The sequence below is a fragment of the Strix aluco genome, chromosome 1, assembly GCF_031877795.1.
Source record: "Strix aluco isolate bStrAlu1 chromosome 1, bStrAlu1.hap1, whole genome shotgun sequence".
Classification (NCBI taxonomy): Eukaryota; Metazoa; Chordata; class Aves; order Strigiformes; family Strigidae; genus Strix; species Strix aluco.
Genome location: NC_133931.1, coordinates 72,526,196 through 72,546,825, shown reverse-complemented (window position 1 = coordinate 72,546,825; position 20,630 = coordinate 72,526,196). Strand labels below are relative to the sequence as shown.

At 38.5% G+C, this 20,630-nt stretch overlaps 1 protein-coding gene across 3 annotated transcripts in view; it reads right to left on the bottom strand.

The window, feature by feature from the left end:
* Positions 1-20,630, bottom strand: part of TMEM245 (transmembrane protein 245) — a 94,120-nt gene that overhangs the window by 61,367 nt on the left and 12,123 nt on the right. For all 3 annotated transcript variants that reach the window (XM_074824972.1, XM_074824982.1, XM_074824991.1), the window contains exons 2-6: positions 14,400-14,517; positions 13,076-13,177; positions 12,032-12,139; positions 6,246-6,458; positions 1,028-1,197 (exon numbers count right to left, since the gene is read on the bottom strand). In XM_074824972.1, coding sequence (XP_074681073.1) covers positions 1,028-1,197; positions 6,246-6,458; positions 12,032-12,139; positions 13,076-13,177; positions 14,400-14,517 — 711 coding nt within the window. The remainder of the gene's footprint in view (positions 1-1,027; positions 1,198-6,245; positions 6,459-12,031; positions 12,140-13,075; positions 13,178-14,399; positions 14,518-20,630) is intronic.

The window sequence follows — 20,630 nt, the reverse complement described above, 5'->3', positions numbered from 1 at the left end:
TTCTCCTTTTTTCAAATTCTTCTTCAGTGAACTCTGTGCAAACATTACTTATTTCCTACAGCCATCTTAATGCTTTTGTTGACCTTTTGACATCCATTTACCCATTAGATCTGGGCTTAAGCTCTTCCTTTTCCTGCAGGAATTCAGAGCTATAAACTGCAGATGGATCTGCCAAGGTACAGATGCTCTGACAAATGTACTTACAGGGTTCAGCTCTTCAGTTACAGAAACTCTGAGGTAACGGCTTTTTCTAAAGCAGAGAATACTTCAACAACACAGTTACAGAAAGCACATTCTTACAGACTGGCACAGCTATTAAAATAATCTATCAGGTTAAGTCAAAACTTACAATTCTGAATGGAGAAACATTCATAAATTTTATTGAGATTTCTAACTCTGCAATTTGCAATGCAAACTTGGGCGCATTTTGAGTGGGGGGGGAAGGGAGGGGAGCACAGAAGTCTTATTATACGGCACTTCCCAAATACCTTATTCCACGTATTTCTTCTCTTACAGAGGGAAGCCTCCCTTCTGTACCACCATGCCACTCTATTCAACAACTATACTTCCACACAGTGCAAACAAATGTGTTCAAACTAGCTCAGGCCCTACTTACAGAGTAAAATGGCCTGCTTTTAAAACCAAGTTTTCACAACAGAAGTAGCAATGTCTCATCCTTCAGATTAAATCTCATTAAATTGAACTTCAAAATATTTGTAATCAGGTAAGGTGACTGAACCTTGAGGTTTGCCTTGCTCAGATAACGAATCTTCTAAAGCTAACTCAACATTTTTAAAATTACTTCTGTCAAGCTTTGCAGGTAATAATTTAACAAAGTTTAAATGTGTACTTAAGTGTGAATAGTGACAGAAGAGACATGGTTTAAAATACACCATAAAACAGATATATTTTTACATGAGAGACATGTCCATTAGTGACAGACATTTATTTTAGAATTAAAGCGTCTCAGCATACGGTGAACAGAGAATAAAACAGTCAGGTTGCTTAGGGAAATAAGTAGAAATACCTTACTGTCAAGCTTTAGCATGACACTTCCGAGACCTCTGATGGGCCTTGGAGCAAGAGCTTCCTGACGTTCCTTCACAAAATTTTCAGCAAGTTGCCACCAACTTTTGCAATGGTTTGCCATGAAGTTCAAAACTCCAAAATGCACCACGAGCTTTTTAAGTGCCCAAACTGTAACCACAAGAAGGAAATAAAATATTAGAGATTTCAGAGGAGCACCACAAGACTACACATCGATTCCATTCTGAAAGACCTATGAAAAAGAAAGAAAAAGATTCTTGAGTATTATTTCCCATTAGAAATCACTTTCAGAATTTTCAAGTGGTACTAATCTCACTTGCTTTACAGCCATGCTTACCCACATGGAATTTAGATGGCAGCAGAAGAAAGGTGCCTGTGTACTACCCAATTATGCAGCTAAAAGACTTAAGCAAGGCCTGGGATAAGCAGGTGCCATTTCATGATTCCAGTACAGTGGATTTATCACATCTTCACACATATACCATGCCAGATGACTACACATAAAATACCACATTCAGAACTTAACAGTATGATATACATAAGTTTTCAGCCTCAATTCTTAAGTTTTAAAGCTTTCTAAACTGTTAAAGCGCTATCTTTCCTTTAAGAACTGACAGCAGATCATGCATAATTTCACAGTGAAGAAGTGTTCATTTAAACCTTCAACTGAAATACAACTTCTGATTAATTTTGCTTTTAAACATCAAAAATATTATTAGGAGATCAGCTTTTTATCTTGGCTTGAAGATGATCACACAAAGCTTCAGAAAAATCCATACTGCTCCTCAAAACCAAACATAAGAAATATTTACAACTTTTTTTCCCCAAAAAAGAAGCATTTTGCTACCACAAACAGCTTTTCTCCAACACTCCTAACATATATCCACTGGAAAATAAAGAGCTTCTCAACAACATTAGAAATGTCTAGCATTACAGTTACAGAAATAAAAGCTCATGTCCATTTACTTGCCATGAAATAAAGTTCAGACACTTTTGCATAAGGCTTATGGTTCCAATTCTGCAATGGCACTGCTCTCCCTCACCTACTGAGTATACACGCAAAACCTGTGAATCATCACAATCAGGAATGTAAAAGCAAAAAAGCATGATACATATGAAACTTTCCTTGGAAGCTAATAGGTCTTTAATAGTCATGAAATATTTATGATATTCTTTTTTTATTCAACAAAATGTTACAACACTCAGATTATTTATGTTCTCATCACTGAAAAGAAGCAAGTAAATCTGCTAGTGGCTTAGATTAACATCAGAACTGAGGAGTTAGTTCTCATTATAAACAAAGATTTGTATTACAACTAATTTTACTGGAGTATTGATGCAAACGTATCAGTCACAAAAACATCACTACAAGATACATCAACTTAAAGGATCATAATTATTCTATGTAGCAGTAAGAGACTAGAAGGTCTCACAACCCAGTCCTGCCAAGAACTACTGATACACAAACTTCTAAAAAAATTATGCTGCATCTCCAAATACTGAAAACTATGGTTCTAAAGGAAAACAAAGTGAAACTATTAGCAACAGAATCACATAATTCTAATTTATCCCTAACTTTTTTTAAATCAGAACTTAATAACAGTGAACATCACATGTAGATCAAAAATTAGCTGGTGTTAAAAATTCTACTTACACAGTAAAATAACCTTCTGTGAAAATGCTAGCAGTATTTCTCCAATTATGTCGTATTTATAGCAACATTTGATACTGAACCCCCCATCGTTACATTCAAGTGTACTTTTAATAAAGCTTTTTTTCATTATGAACAACTGTGCTCCAAACTAGATTAATTATTTACTGCCATACATCAACACCACATTAATTCTCTCATCCTCAAAAATTGACTTCATTGTCTATCTGGAGACATGTAAAATGACATATGTAGCTGAAAAGGTTAACTTTTAATATCCACGGGACATTTATCAGAGTTCCACAAGGCCCTATCATCTGTAAGCCACTTGTGTAATCGTTTATGTTCTTGTTCAGGGAGAGCTCATGCAACAATTTGCTGACATTGGGTTTACTTACCTTCTGGCACCACCATGTGGCAAATATGGGATTTATTCTCTTGAAGAAGAATGATCTAATAATCTTTCTACTAAAGATAAAGCGGCAAACATACAAAAAAGGACAAAATACAGTGCAAGTGCCAGCACCTAACTTACAGGTTGAAGTTTTGTATGATGAAACACAGTTCATGGTAAGTACACAAACTGCTGCTCAGCAAAACAGGGCAAACTTGCATTTTACAAGGTGAACATACCTGAAATGGCATTCTAACCTGCTACTATTTAAAAATGAATGTTTAAGTAGTATCTTCCAAAATAACTGAGTGTACCCTCATTGCAAAGGTGATGTCAGGAGGTGCTACAGTCAATAACACAGGTGCAATTACATTAGGTTAAAAAGAGGCAAGAGAGAAAAATCCAAAGGAGGACTGCTGTTAGAAAGTTGTGAGCAAAAGAAGAGAAAGGCTGCATAGTAAGGAATTCCAAACATCTCCAGGAAGCAGAAAATGACCTGAAGACAAAAACAGAATTAAAAAAAGGATGCAACAGAACAAGCAAGGAAGTAAATGAAAAATCTTAAAAAGAGACAGTACCAGGATTCCCAGGCTCACATCACTGAACAAAATGTTACAAGTGTTCACAACCTGGTTCATTGCTTAGCTTTTGAATTTAAATGCCATTTTTTCACCTTTTCATTTTATGGTATAATTATGGTATAATTTTTCCACCCTCTACATTAAGCAATTTTAAAAGAGCATCTCATTCTACCAAAGTACAAATGTATTCAGGGAAAAATGTTAGTGGTACCAAGATATTTCTAATAATCTAAATACTACTTCATGTAAGTGCTGTCTATCAATATAAGGATCTCTGGTGAAATTAACCCATTTCTATTTAAGGTTTTGGGGGGTTATTTTATTTTCATTTTTTACATAGTAGAAGCATTCTCCTTAAGGTCTCAGAAGTGCTTTAAGTTATTAGTGTCTTTAAACTTGAACGGTTGCAAGGAAATTTGCTTTATAAGCCTTCCCATCTTCCACTACTAAATATTTTTAATACCACCTCTCTTTTAACAATCTAGGTTATCACCATTCACCTTCTGACACTTAATGTGATCCACTGGTCTAAACTTGGCTCTGTTAATCATTATACTGCCTTTTCATATTTTTGTGGTGATCTAGTAATATTCAGTTATATGCCAAGAAAAAGCAGTTAATGGCCTGGTGTCACTGCTAGAGCAACAAGTCACAAATATTCTCAACATTAATTTCTATTTTGGCATGAGTTTATTGTTCGGGTAGCTATTTTAGACCTCATGACTGGCAACAGCAGTATTCGTCCATTTCAGTTATAGATGTACATTGTAATCTAGATTTGTCTGGCTCAAGCTCAAAACCATTCATTATTGTTTACCTAACTGCAAAACTATTGTGTCCATTTTTCCTCCCACCCAAGTAGGTATTTCTAAACAGTGGTTAAGTCACTCCTTGACTTTTCTCTTCAATAAATTAAGCCACATAAACTCTGCTTCTAGTAAGTCTAAAATTTATTTTGTAATACGTTTATCGTTTTTATGTTTTATTTATAGCTACATCCAACCTGCCATCGCCATTTCCCATGACGCCCAGACACCAAAACTGGGCCGTTTCTTCTGTAGCAACTACACTGGAATGAAACAAAGGTCAAACCCCTCTCTCCTCTTACCCTGCATTCAGCTATTTATATGCCTGACCATCACACTACCCTTTAGCTGCTGCTACAGTGCCACAGCCAAATGCGCAGCTGTTCCTTTCACCATGCCTCTCAGAGTTCACAGTCCCTCAAACCTGTAAGCATGGCCCCACAGTCATGATTTCCAGATACACAATTAGATGGCTTATAATGACTTTGTGTATTGGATATAAATTTGGTAGCAGGGTGGCTGCTGGGGTGACCTCCATGGGGAGAAACCAGGGGCTGCACTGTGCCAGACACAGTTGATTCCAGGTGGGTCCACAATGGACCCACCACAGGCCAAAGCCTGAGCGCATCAGGCACAGGTGTGCTGCCTCCATGAAAATATATTTAAGAAAGGGCAGGAAACACTAGAGAGGTAGAAGAGGAGGGAACACAGAGAATAAGCAAATAGAGAGGAAGAAAGGACAGAGGGAATAAAAAGGCCAGGGGAGTAGAATTGCTCCACGGTGGAGCAGGCACACCACTCAGAGGGACCGTGGCCTACGGAGGACCAATGCTGGAGCAGGTACACCTCTTGATGGGACTGTGGCCTAAGGATGAGGAGATGCCAGAGCTGGTACATCCCCAAAGGGACTGCAGCTCATGGATGAGCCCACACTGGAAGACAGGAAAAGAGTGATTGGCTTTGGGGGTACCTGGCCATTAGCTGGGGCCAACCCACCACACTTGGTAAAAATAGCTACATTTAAGTGTTAAATATATTTAAAAATGCTGAAAATCAGCATTTTAACTGAAGATTAAAGACAAGCAAATTAGGAAATTCACTTTGTTTACAGTAGGTAGATGGGCGGAAATGACTTCATAGTACCGCATGCATATTTCCAGAGTTCCCATCTGCCCTATTCACTCCACAAGAGTATCAGAAAAAGTGGCATTCAGTTTTAAAATAACCTCTTTAGATAGCTATCGTAACTACTCCTATAAGAGAACAGATGCACGTAGATGTGAAGCAACAAAGCTAATTAACCTCAGAGCTAGAATTAGAATAAAATTTATTTTGTGATTTGTCCACAGAGCCTAGCAACCCATTTTTAAGGAAATTAAAAGCTAGCATGAGTAACAGCTAAAAATATTCTTTATCTATAGGTGCAAAACCATGAAAGACACGACATCAGGAGGAAGAAAAACAAAGTACTCTAAACCAGAAGTATTCTTACAATGTAAGGTATGGCACTAAATTATTCCAGGTAATTACAATACTCAACAGACAAAGCAATTTTACAGAGTTATCCACTACATGGCAACAGACAGTGCACATCAATCTTCCTATCTGAAGCTACAATTCACCTTGTCTTAACAAAAAGTCTTGAAAAAGTCTTAAATTAAAACTCATAGAAATCTACAAGCCTTTCCTTTTATTTTATTTAGCACAAAGCTTAAGGCTTTCCAGAGTCATCATTTAACATACATTTCTAATAACTGGATTATTACCTGCAAAAGGCACTGGCAATAGCTGCACAATCCAGAAATTTAGCCAGATCTGGACAATGACAATGGCCCACACAAGTGTAACGAAGTAAATATCACTAGTTTTCTTTTTTCTAAGAAAAGATCCAATCTCAGGTCTTTGTCTGCTCCCAGAAGAGGATGAAGAGGAGGAGAAAGATGATGAAGCATGTGGAGGCTGATCACCTTCTGTTGCTCCTAAAACAAACAAATGCAAACAAAGAAGTAGAAATTATCACATTAATGTTCACCACAGAACAGAATATGCTCCCCAGTCCCAAATTAACCTTTGTTTTGGTTGGGGTTTTTTTTTGCTTTGGGTTTTTTTTTTGCTTGTTATTTCTCTATAAGACAGACAGCCTTGGCACTGATCTGAATTTTGAAAAGCTAGAACAGGGCTGTGTAAGCTCTCCCACATCATGCAACACCTTCTCCCAGCACTGCTTGGCATGGAGAGAAGAAATGATGCTACAGCCTCTAAGAGGCCTCCTCTTACTGCAGGTAAATTACAAGCCAAACATTTTATCAAAAAACCATAAAATCCTGAAAAACACAAAGTGTAATTCGCTTCTAAAAGAAATCTAAAGTCTTAGAAGAAATCTTTGATTTCTCTTTACTTCAGGTACTCAAAAAGAAGTCTTAGATTTGCTCAAAGCTCATTTAAACCAAACAAAAAAGTACAGCATACATTGAAGAAAAAGCTTGTATCTTACAAATTTCTTACCACACTTTTTCTTTCCCTGAACATTACAATCATAGCACTCACACTGTGATCCTAAATTACTTGCTTGTGTAACATATTTAGTAACAGCAAGCATAAATTAGTGGGTAACAAATGCTGTCATTCTCTCATTCGTAAGTTAGTAAACATGAAATTCAATTCAAAAATGTGAACTGATGTGTTAAAGGCATTTATAAACAGTAAATAGTCATTTCAGGCAAAAATATTATGTCCAAATTAAAATTATTGTATAGAGAACAGAGTTATTTATTTATTTGTTTAACTCTTTAGTTGGTAAATCTGCCTCCTATGGGTGACATCAAATCCATCTTCAGTCACTCTATGTAGAATCTCTCCCTGAAAACACCAGTACTAACTTTTATTGAGGCCCCATGCTGGTGGCGAAATGCACACACTTCCTACACACCATTACCTGAGAAAAATTTGTAGCTGTAGTGGAAGAACACACACACAAGAAAACCGGAAAACTTATTCTATGGTGTAGAATAAAAGGCAGTTTGTTATGTTGGTACACACTGAAGCAGGTTAGCAATGAACGCAACTCTTGCTGGACCTGTGTCACATCAACACCAACCACTTTCTTCCCACGAAGAAAAACTCTGTGAAAACTGTTACTACACGTGTATCAATCAGTCAAACACCTCATGTTCCACACATGCAGTTTTAGCTGCAGTGTGTCACTAAAGCCATTCCTAGCCTAAAGCATGACAGCTAGAATGCACAAAAAGACAAGACAGATTTGTCATACGTGTACAGTAGTGGTACGTGACAAATTCTGCATCCTCACACACTGGATTAACACTCTTCTGTTGCAGAAATGTGCACTGGTGTTCTACAAGTAAGGGGAACTACTTTTAGAGCTTATAAATACTTCCCCACCACACTAATACAATAATGCAGATCCACCGATTCACCCAACTGATAGACACTGGGATGATGACAGAAACATCAGCTGGTTGCTGGTAACATATTTGGTGGAACTTCAGAATATTCCCAGAGGAATTAAAGCATGCAACCTGAAAGAAGGAAATCTGCAAGCAGCTAAACACAGCAGAAGCTTCAGGCAGAGCACTTCTTCGCAAATCAAAGGGATGAAGGCCAGCTCTATCATACAAACTACAGGAGTAAATTTTTCATAAGGGAAAAGAAAGTTACCTGTAAACAGAAATTTTCCTAAAAAAAACCCCCAAAGTATTTTTGTCATAAGAAATAGGGGGTCTATCATTCTCCTGTACTTCTCAGTCTATTTTTAACGAAGTAGAAGAGTACCAATAGAAACAAATGGATCCAGCTTACAATGCACTAAAGGAACACAAATTTGAAAGAAGTTTATCTGTAACTGAGAATTGTCCCATCAATTCAACTTACTCAACATTTCTCTTCTTTTTTCTCCAAAATTAACGTAATAAACATAAGTAACATGACAACAAACAGAAACTCAAATATTTACCAAAGGGAAGGAAGTGCTAAAAGCCAGAACAGAAAACACAAGGAAATTTAATATGCTGAAGTCTATGCCTCAAGATTAAAGCTATCCAATACTTTTTGCCCCCAAAGCCCTTAGTAGAGTCTTTTATGAAAGAAAAATGAATATTCCTTCTTTTGGTAATGAAAAATTTGATGAACATCTTTTTGCAATGAAGAAAACCTTAATTAAATAGCAGCAACGGTAATGTTAAGAGCAGTACCAATTAAACAGCCTCATTCTCCTACAGTTTCCCTACTAACTTAAGCAGACGGTTGCAGATGTGCAAAACACAGCTGGGAAAGAACGAACGGGGGGGGGGGGGGGGGGGGGAAGAGAAAAAGAGACCAAAAAAAAAAAAAAGGAGACTAAAAACTCCTAGGGTATCCAAAGACAAGAAAGCTTTTTCAGAATGCAGTTCTGCAGCACTTTAAGCAAAACTAAATGGGCACTGCCAATGACCCAGTATTCTCCCTGTGACAAACACAGACTCCTTCACATCAGAACTGACATTCAGATGACGGTATCATAAGTCAGTTCACAAAGTTGATCCATGCAAAAAATCCACCAAACTGCAAATGAAACAAGTCACATTTGTTGGCAAGATATGCTCTGTAAACCAATGCATGACTGCCTTGTCAACAGAAATAGGAAAAAAAGAACTACTGGAATATTGATTTGGACTTAACTTCAGGGTCTGTAAAGCCTCATTTCATGTACTTCTTGATATTTTTAGAGATGAAACCTGAAAAACACCTTTCTATCTTCCAACGAATTAAAGTATGACAGTCTTTCCCAAATGGTTAACATAATACCCAGCTAAGAATTCTAGCAAAATCAGAATTTATCATCCTCATTTGAATATAATAAAAACAACAAAGTAAATTTTCCAGGCTGTCTTAAGACACATTCTTTTCTTTACACAATTGTTCTCTGTCAAGTCAACTTCTTGCTAGCATAACATTTTGAATTATTCTCCTCCCCTTCCTTAAATAAAAGGAAAATGAACAGAAGCATAAACAGGAAGGCAAGTGTCTGTATCACTATGGAGCAGGGTATCAGAATGAAACCTTCAGAGTTAGATGGAATGGTGATTTTCTTAATATTAATGAAAAATTCTTTCGGAACACCAGGATGAAGGTACCCTTTCATCAATAACCACATCTTTCTGTAATTTCAAGAGAAAATTTTTATTTTTAAGAAAACAAAGAAGCACATGGTGAAAGGGAGGCTAAGAGCCATGATGACATTTAAGGATTTCAGTATCTATCATATTAAAGGCCAACAAGACAACAGAATCTTGCCTACAAGGCAGCTAACAAAATGCTGCAGTGGTATCTGCTTCTTAAGTTATGGACTTCTCATTTGCTGTATAGTCTGGAAATTCTTGGGACACCAGGAAGGACAAGGTAGATCACCTGCACTGGCATCATTAAACTCCTTACCTTCAACACTAAATACCAGTATTCAACAACAAAGTAAGGAAAAACATGAGTGTTCAGAAAAACCTGTAAAATCAAGACATCTTATTTCCACATTTTTTTCATGAACAAATTTAAGCATAAGGAGAACAGTAAAAACATGAAGCATTGACTGTTCTATAACTGATCTAATACAGTATAAGCATTGTTATTGCTACTGACACTTAATCAACCTTGACAACCACTAACATAGAATAAATATAAGGAAGATCTCCTGAACTCTGCTATTCACCAGGCTGAAGGTATTAACACTTTCAAAATCTTACACTTCTCATAAAATAGTTGTGTGTTACTTTACAAGTTCCAAAGCAAGGTAACATCTAAAAATCACTGCAGAGGAAAACCAAGAGTTGTAGTTTCTTAAACCTATAGATAAAATCTTTTGCTGTACAAGAATAATATTTCATCACCATTCACACAGAAGATCCAAACCAAATACAACCAAAAGGATGCTTAACACATATCACAAAATAGAATGCTAATTCCCAATTGTTGATTGTTGAAAAATTATTTGAACTATTATTAGGAGTAAACAGGAAACTCCATATTTGTTCTTCTCCTGCTGTGAAGGAAACAACAGAATTTGCAAGACAAAAAAACATATGGTTAACTGTCTCAAGAAAATAAGTCATAAAACATTCACTAAAAGACACCTTTGTAAAACCACTATAGTTTTCTTTTGGCCAAGAGAAGTTACAACTAGAAAATAGAAAAAAAAACTGTCTTGAAGAGAAAAAAATTTAAACTGGTAAGTTTAAAAAACAAAAACAAGACCACAACCGTTTACATAGCACATTTGTGGGAGAGTGTTGCTCGACCAGATGTTTAACATCTAGCTAAAAAAAAAAAAAATTTCTAATTTCCAAAATTAAAGATTAGGGACACCAATATAAGAGAACTGTCACCATGATGATCTGTTCTCAAATTTCAGTACACACGTCTATAGGGTTCTATATTTATTTTGATGAGTCATGTAAAATGTAGAAACAAAGGTAAGACATGAGTAAGTTGTCTAAAGCTACCCTTTTTATATTTAAAAATGAAGATGTTTTCAAGTACAGCTTACATTGACATATTTACAGTCAGGAAGTGTGTTTACATTTCATCAAAAGATTTCTGAAGAGCTTGTTCTACACCATTTCACCTGGTGGCTGAAGTAACTTTTTAGTTTCACAAATGATAGCCTTTAGACAGAAGTTTTTAAAGCCACCTGCTCAAAGCATTCTCTCCTGTATAATCACTATGTTTCCTCCTCTGGAGCATGATTTACACATTACAGACAATATTAAGAACATGCTGTCTTGAAGTAGACGACTTAGACACAGTCAGTTTCAAACTGAAGTTTTGGAAGTTCACATTCTGTCAACTTGAATGACCTGTTTTGTCTACTTACAGGAAACGGATGAAATCTTTAAAATTCCTGAGACCTTCATAATAGTTTTTTTTCCAGTACCACATTCCACCAAAGGCCTACCCAGAAAAAATGATGGTAAAGTTCAAAACCAGTGATGAACATCTAAACACCTTCTCTGCAACTCTTTCAAGCCATTTTTTACAGATTTCTAGTTGTGTTATTGCAAGTGAAAGTATCATGACTCAAGCTACAATGGCAAGTAAACTCACTATAGAAAAAACTTTGATCATGCCATAGTTAAACAGAGGACAAAGGTTTGTCACTGTGATGTACAGGAAAATTATTCCAGTCTGTACCTGGTCCTTAAATCCAGTTATATCCTTGTAACTGCCAACAAATCAAAAGGCAGCTAGGAAAAATTAAAAAAATAATAATAAAGAATACGAAAAAAACCCCCACGCCTTCATTAAAAAAAAAAAAAAAATCCTTCTAGTCAAGCCTTCTAAATGTACAGATAGCCATGTAAGCTATCATTTGCAAGACAGCTTTTACATTATCACTGTCTTAACATTTTTAAAAACAAATAAACCTGTTTCACAAGGTAAGAATAAATGTGCTATTTTGGACAGAATGAAGAGGATAGGGACTATTTTGAAATTTATTCTTAATTCCCTCCAATTTCATGCCTTTAGAGCAAATTCAAATGTTTCTTACACAGTATTCAGTCACCTGAGGGTTGTGAGGAACGTTCATTATTGGACTCATCTTCTGTCATCGAAATTGCCATGGCAATTGTTGAAGCAGCAATGGAAATCATCTGACCAGGAAGCTCTGCCCCTGTAAAATATATATGTGTCTGTAAATAAAGAATATTTAAAATGTTTTCTTTGTTGCTTAACATCCACCAAAGCTGTCAAGCAACAGAAATTATACAGGTAGACATTAGTTAGTTTTTAATATGTATTATAGGTAGTTAACATGATCAAACAGGAATGAGTGCTATTAATTTTAGTGTTACAATACATCTGGAGCCAAAACACAAAACTAGTTATTTGCTTAGCACTTTCCTTGCTAATGAACTGCTACCAACCAAGTCATTTGCAGTTGGTGGCAGACTGATTAATCTAAAAATCTTTATACCAGATAACCAATTTAACTAACCAAGATTATGACGACTTTCAAGAAAACTAGAACAAGACAGGAAAAAAGTTTCCCAAAATAATCATACAGCTAGTACTAGAAAGGAACACCTGACATTTGCTTTTACAGAAAATTGACTCACAACAGGCACAACCTATTTTTCTCAAAGCCTAAACACAAACCATAGTTTTAAGAAACCGGTATTTCAAAAACAAATGACTGGCTATAAGAAACTTGCTGGATGGAGTTGTTTCAGTTCATCTCACACTCACTATTATAGCAGCTACTAAACCCATATTGCTCATTTCTTGCAAAATTAGCCTCCGATTTCAAATTTCCTGGGCGTTATGCTTGAAACTACACATAGGATTCTGTAAATTTAAGCAATTGGATGAGAGTCAGTACTTTGCTATGGAAAAGAAACATCAGTCCATTGCAATTATTTTCTGTAAAGAATCAAAGATTCACTTCAGCATGAGTAAACCACTTTGAAACAAACATACTAAAAATCTAATAGCAAATTCTTCTAATCCGTATGATATTGAATTTACAGTAACACGGTCCAGATTCTTTCACTTAACTTTACAGAAATTTTGCCTCCAACAGTAGAAGAAATAGTGACTCATTTCTTACCAGAAGACTCCTTTCCAATCTGCTGTTCGTGCAACATGCCTACGGTCATCAGAACAACTATAACCAGAAACACAGGAATTCTCCAGGAACCTGCCACAGAAGCTGAAAGATACAGGGGGTTTTTTGACAAGAAAAATTACACCACCAATAAACTCTACATTTAGCAAAACCAAGAAAGGCACCACATCAACCAAAACAATCTGGGCAGAAACTAAGAAGTGTCATAAAGTAAACAAGTTTTCTACATTCACAGAAAGGAAGAATAGGAAACACAGGTGAACAAGTTTCTCAATGAATAAACAAAGTTGATACCATTCCTAACTTGAGTGACTTTAAACTATGCTGATATAGAGAACAATTTTAAAAACATGCAAAATTACATTCAAATACACACAAAATAAAAACATTTTAGATGCCAGAGGCCAATGAAGTTCCCCCCAAAAAATCTATATTTATGTTAGATCTCCACAGAGTGGCATCAGGCAGTGCCTTCTTGGGGTCTGGCTTTTCAGCTAGTACTTCCAGCAAATACAAGACTGTTAAAATGTAAGCAAATGCAAAGCCATTATGTGTATCTTAAAACCTCAGGAAAGTGTCCCCACATGGTCAGAACAACCCTTGAAACCCGTTGCTAAAGCAAAGTAAATAATGAAGTATGCTGTGAAACATTCCATCATTACCGTCTTGTATTATTTGCATGATACTTTAACCATAAACTCTGATATGATAATATAATCTGATAATCTATTATATTAAGTATGTAAAATAAATCTAGTACTAATACGTTACTATAATCTTACATTTGTATTAACAGATTACTGGGAAATTTATTTGATATTGTTGATATCATATCAACAGGCTTATCAACAACTGATAGAAAAAGGGGTTTGTTTTTGCTTCTATTACTACTATTAAATGCATTTTACAGCTTCAGCCTTGGTTAACAGCAGGCTTTCAAGAATAATAATATTAAACACCATCACAAGTGAAAGTCTAAATCCACCCACATGTGATCCCAGCCCTTCCTGACTGTCAGGGAGTAAGTACCCAGTCTGTGAGTCAAACAAGGGAAAACCATGGGAAGAACAAACTGGGCAGGAGGAGTGGAAGACACATGTTGCTCAGCATCTTGATGCCTTCCCATTCCCTACTCCAGCCCTTCCTGCTGCCTACATGCAGCCAGAATTACTGAGCAGAGAAAACAGCCTGCACCTCAGCTAAGACTCCATTACAAAGATTTAGCTGAAGAGCAAGGGAGTAGCTTTGTTTGCAAGACAACAGAATCCCAGTGGACACATCAGAATAGTAACTTCTTGTTACCCACCTAAGTGAAAGAGCAGCATAATCCAGACAGGGACAGAGATAGCTTTTAAGTAACGTTCAGTGCTTATATTCCACTTGAATGAAACCATCAGCAGGTAACCAACTACCAACGTCCATATCTTTAAGAAAAAAAGATACACACAGGTATGTATACATACATGAGCACAGTACAGCTACATTTTTATGAGTGTGTACACATACAAATGCATGCACCCCGAACTGCCATACTGAGAGAACTGAAGTCAGGTTCTAATTCTTTAAGAAACCTACATTTCAGTACTGTCAGTTAATTACAGCAGTTTTTGCTCCATGTAAGAGAAACAAAGTTTTCCCGAAGTGTAAGAGCAGGCTAGACATGCCTTTGGTCTGCCTTCAGTATGGTTCTAATGTGAGGGGGTATACGCACTTTGCTGGACACAAACCCTGAAGGAAGATGGTTTTGCACCCGAGACCAAGCAATTACTCTGGAACTACTATTAAAAGGTGAGAACCTAAATGAAATGGGGCCACCAGCAGCACCAGTGGGGCCACAGAGAGACAGAGCCAGCAGAGCATCCAGCACAGAGCAGCTTGCCAGCTCCTGTGTTCCAGTCCGAAGAGACAAAAGGGATTTTAAGCCAACCATAGCCGCTAGGAAGCACAACAAAAACTGCTGTTCCCAGTGTTGGTCCACAAAACAATCACGCTTTTAAATGACTTGTGACATGTAATTTTATCAAATATTTAACTAAAAACAGTAGCAACAGAAAAACGTCCATCATAACATATCAGGAGGAAGATGTCATCATTTTGGTTTTGCTACTTCTAGCTGCCTTCTACAACTCTGCTCATCAGATAAATCACAATACAGAATTCTAATTGAGAAACTTGAGATGAGGAATTTGAGCTTGAGAATGCCGAAAAGAAGAAAGTAGAAACCCAGAAGAGGCAACAGGAGATGAAAAGTTGCTACTCAGCAGAAGATGTGAAATAAGAGAGGTATGAAAACCTGTAAAAATAAACACTCAGTGTTGCATTCTTAAAAAAAAAAAAAAAAGACACCTTTCTGGCCCAAATTCAGTAAATATTCCCTATCCATAACCAGTTAAGGACACATTCAAATTTACACTTATAAATCCATAAATTCCAAAGAAGTTTAAAAAGGACTTCTATTAATAGCATTTGCTGAATCAGAGCTCATGGTAAGAGGCAAGAATGCACTGGCAGAGACGCAGAAGATGCAATCGTACAGAACACACCACAAGAGTTTTCACCTCTTTGCACTACATGACTCACACTGAAGAGGCAACTGTCTCTGTGAAAAGCAGGTCTGTGTGACTACTCCCATGTACCTCCCTGGTGCACAGGAAATCTTAATTGTACTGAATACAGCAGACAAGCAGTGATGGACCCTGTTAACTTCAGAGGGAACACACACAAGGTAATTTAAAATCACTCAAGAAATGTGAACAAACGTAAGCGCTTTTCATACTAATCTTTCTTATCAAAGCTGATCAGTCCAACTTTTCACTGCTATCTATCTCTAGTTTTTCATTAACAGAGCTGCATAGTGCTTATGGCTAAATGTGGACTCAAGACAAACGTCTAAAACTAATACAACCGTTAGACATTAAGGCTAAAGTCATAAACAAACGAACAAAAATATTTTTGATCCGAAAGCACAGCACCACTCCTTTAACAGCATAGGTTCATAACATAAACTCTCTCACGAGGCATATTACAGCACAACTGTAATTGCAAGAGATAACTCAGCATGAAGATGCTATCCTACTCCTTAACATCAGCCACACAGCATCTTTGTGCGATAAATGTTCCAGCATTAAACGAATTTTTCTCTTTAGCTTTTAAATTTAATGATAAATTACAAATAGGAGTCTCGGTAAGTTTAATAAATTAAACTTTCTGATTAAAAATATGCCAAAAGTAGGAGGATAAAAGGACATAAGCCTATGTTTAACAGCCAACAAAGCAAAACATCTTGCACTACTTTTAGCCACGCATGTAGCTGGCTAGCTAGCTAGCATTTCAGGGTTTAGCTATTCAAAAATTTTTGTGTTGTAAGTTACAGTAATTCACCAATTCTCATTTACAAAAGCTTAGCAAATGACCCAAGTATTTCTTATTTCTATTGAATAGAGAGAAATAGCTTATTTTAAAATCAACAACTCATCTTGTTTCAGAGATCTAACAATAACAATCCTGAAGCCCTGTAAAAAAACCTATGTAGTCAACTGACTGGTGCAAGAGGTTTCATTTCAGTGACACCATGGAGTAATCAGTTCTTTACCTGTTGATGTTATGTCCAAGCACTTCCCTATGCTGCAAGAAATACACTGCATGGGAACTAGGGTAGCCTACTTCTCTAACTTGGGTAGCCTACTTCCAACAATTCACAGCTGAAAGCAACTGACAAAGCAAATTAACTTAAATTGACATGGACTAGGATTTCATCCCATACTAACTTGGCAACTGCCTTTTTTTTTCCCTTAACCCTTTAAAACCATGTTATATAACCTCTCCCATTGTTTTTCTGAACAATCTCCAGAGGTTTTGGCTACAAGAGTGTGAGAATATTAATAGCCTCTTTACTACTGCATGTCCATCTCAACAACTGACATCATGGAAATAAAGAATAAAAGATACTGCCTACTTTCATCAAAATTAAGCTACTGTAATTACTGCACTGAAACTAGAAGGGATACAAATTCCCCGCTAAACCAAAATGCCTATAAATTTGATTTATAAGAGCATACAGATAACCAGGTAACTAATACACACACTTCAGATATTGCAGAATGGATTAGCTACCATAAACTATTTATTTATCAAGCTGAAGTCAGTTGCAGATGCCTAACTTTCACCATGTCCTCTGACATTTCAAACGCCTATTCAATCACAATTAGTATTTGCAGACATGCACAACTCCCATATATCACAATTTTAGGATGGTTTAATCCTGTAACTTCTCCTTCTTCTTCCTTCCCTCACTTGTCTTCATTGTCTGAACAGACAACAAAGACCTCATTTCTCACATCTTTCAATGTTGTAGCCCCCCTCACAAATTGAACAAAGTGTTGTTTGCCTTTAGACATATGAAGTAAAACTGCACGCTTCCCTGAATAAATAGCTGTAAGACTACGGTGTAACTTCTCGGATTTCAGCATCCACTTCTGGGTTACAGTGGTAAATTTAAAATGTGTACTGGGTCTGGCTGAGCCGGAATTGGTTTTGCCCTATAGCAGCCCTCATGGTGCTGTGTTTTATGTTGGGAGCTGGCAGGGTGTTGACAGCACACTGGTGTTGTGGCTACTGCTGAGTAGTGCTTACACAGCACCAAGGCTCTTTCCAACATTCTCCCCCCCAGTGGGACGGGGTGGGCAAGATCTTGGGAGGGGACACAACTAGGACAGCTGACCCGAACTGACCAAAGGGATATTCCATACCATATGACGTCTGCTCGAGTATAAAGCTGGGAAAAAGGAGGAATGGGGCAGAGTCACCCTTGGTCCTCCAAGGCAACCACTACGCGTATTGGAGCCCTGCTTCCTGAGAAGGCCCGACATCGCCTGTTCATGGGAAGTAGAGAATAAATCTGTTGGCTTTTTTTGCTTCCGCGCGCGGACCTTTGCTTCGCTTTGCTTATATTAAAACTGCTTTTGTTTTACCCACAAGGGTTGGGGTTTTTTCCTATCTTATTTTCTTTCCCCTCTTTGCCCTGTTGAAAAAAAAAAGGGGAAGGGGGGGGAAGTGATAGAGCGACTTGGTGGGTACCTGGCATTTAGCCAAGGTCAAACCACCACAGCCTTTTTTGGTGCCCAACATGGGGCAAGACAATGGCAGTTTTATATTAATTGTGCTATAGCTATAGCAGTTATTAAGCGTCAAACTCTTGTGCTGGTCACGGGTTTGTTGATTGCTCTGCTTATCTTTATTTTGCTAAGCTCGGGAACATGCTGGAAGAAATTGGGAACATCATGAGTGGTTTTATTCTGCAGGCTCCCGAAGTACTTATTAATCCTTATGTTAGCTCTTTGATACTGTTCATTAATGCTATTCACCTATTGTGGGTTGTGTGGAGCTCGGTATGTTTTTGGTGTAAGAGAAGGCAAATTTTGGGTCAGTCAATACCAAAATGTGCCCTGAGGCGGCCTGTCCCTGGGTGGCAGGGGGAGTGGAAGATTTGGGCAGATTCCTAGGACGGTTATCACCTCCTGTAGCCTGGGATCTTACCCCTGAACAGGCAAGCAACCCTGCAAAATTGACACAACACCTGATAGAAGGGTGCCTTGCCTATCCCAGTGAAAATCAGCAACTCCTAGCACTGTACTGGGGCCTGGCCTATGCTTATCGAGCTGCAGTTCAGTGCTCTCAAAGGACTGTGGTTGAGATGGGATCTCAAACAATAACAACAGCAGCAGAGATTGCCCCAGTAGTAAAAAAGAAACAGTGGACAAGGAGAACAACAGGTCCATACCCTCGATTAATAAGGGAGGAGAAAGAAGAGGAAGAAGCGGGTCCTTCAGCAAAGGGGTCAGAAGAGGGAATAACAGAACTCAAACAGGAGGCAGAAACTACCCGGTCCCTGACGTCATCAGAACTGCGAGATCTGCGGAAAGACTACAGCCGCCAGCCAGGTTAGCGGATTGCTGCCTGGCTGCTTCGATGCTGGGATAATGGGGCTGATGCTCAGCAGCTGGAAGGTAAGGAAGCCCAACAGCTGGGTTCCCTTGCTAGAAATCGAGGAATTGAAAGGGGAATTGGAAAAGAGACAGCAATTTGCAGTCTGTGGAGACGGCTCCTTTCAAGTGTTAAAGCAAGATATCCTTTCAAGGAAGATCTTACGGACAACTCCCCAGGGAAGTGGGCTACTGTGGATGAAGGTGTCCAGTACCTGAGAGAACTAGCAGTGCTGGAAGTCATCTATAGTGATCCAGATAATGATGAAGCCCCTAAAAATCCAGAGGATGTCCTGTGCACACGGGCCATGTGGAGGAAGGTGATTAAAGGTGCGCCGTCCTCGTATTCTGCCGGCTTGGCTGCGATGTACTATCCAGAAATGGATATGGGAGAAGGACTAAGATGTATGCCAACTGTGGAGGCAGTCTCTTCCTGGCTTCAGAACTTTGAAGAGAGTCTTGGTACCTCCTCATCTCTACGGGCAAGCGCCCTGGATGTCAGGAGCACCCCAAGAAATCAGTTCTCTTCCACCCCAGTCAGAGGGAAAGGGAAACCTAGGCGCATGACACGTGGCGAACTTTGGTTCTTCCTGCGTGACCAGGGGGAGGACATGAGGAAGTGGGATGGTCAACCCACCTTCAAATTGGAAGCTCGTGTACATGAATTGCGAGGAAAGACCCCTGCCAAGAAGAAGACATCCAAGAAGGTTGTTAATGTAGCTGGTGTGAAACCACCAGAAAGTAATCAGCCAGATACAGGAAGACTGAGATCACCACCCTTGGCCCTGATGAAGGAATCTCCGGCCTGGCATGGCAAGGGTCAGACAGTGAATACTCCAACCAAGAACAGGAATAGAGGGCCCCTGCCTCCAGCCAGGAGGAGGAAAGGGATGATCGGGTGTATTGGACAGTGTGGATTCGATGGCCTGGCACATCAAATCCACAGAAGTACCAGGCTTTTATCAATACCGGGGCACAGTGTACATTAATGCCATCAAGTTATAGAGGGGCAGAACCTATCTGGATCTCAGGAGTGACAGGGGGATGTCAAGAACTGTTAGTACTGGAGGCTGAGGTTAGCTTGACCGGGGACAAGTGGGAAAAACACACCACTGTAACTGGCCCAGAAGCCCCTTGTATCTTGGGCACTGACTACCTCAAGAGGGGGTACTTCAAAGACCCAAAAGGATACCGATGGGCTTTTGGTGTGGCCAGTGTGAACACAGAGAAGGTCAAACAGTTGTCTAATCTGCCTGGCCTCTCGGAAGATCCTTTTGTTGTAGGACTGTTGCGAGTTGAAGAACAACAGGTGCCAATTGCTACGAGGACCGTGCACCGACGGCAGTATCGCACAAACCGAGACTCTCTGGCTCCCATCCAAGACCTGATTCGTCAACTGGAGAGCCAAGGTGTCATCAGTAAGACACATTCGCCTTTTAATAGCTCAATATAGCCAGTGCGAAAGTCTGACAGAGGGTGGAGGTTAACAGTGGACTATCGTGGTCTGAACGAAGTGACGCCACCACTGAGTGCTGCTGTACCAGATATGTTAGAGC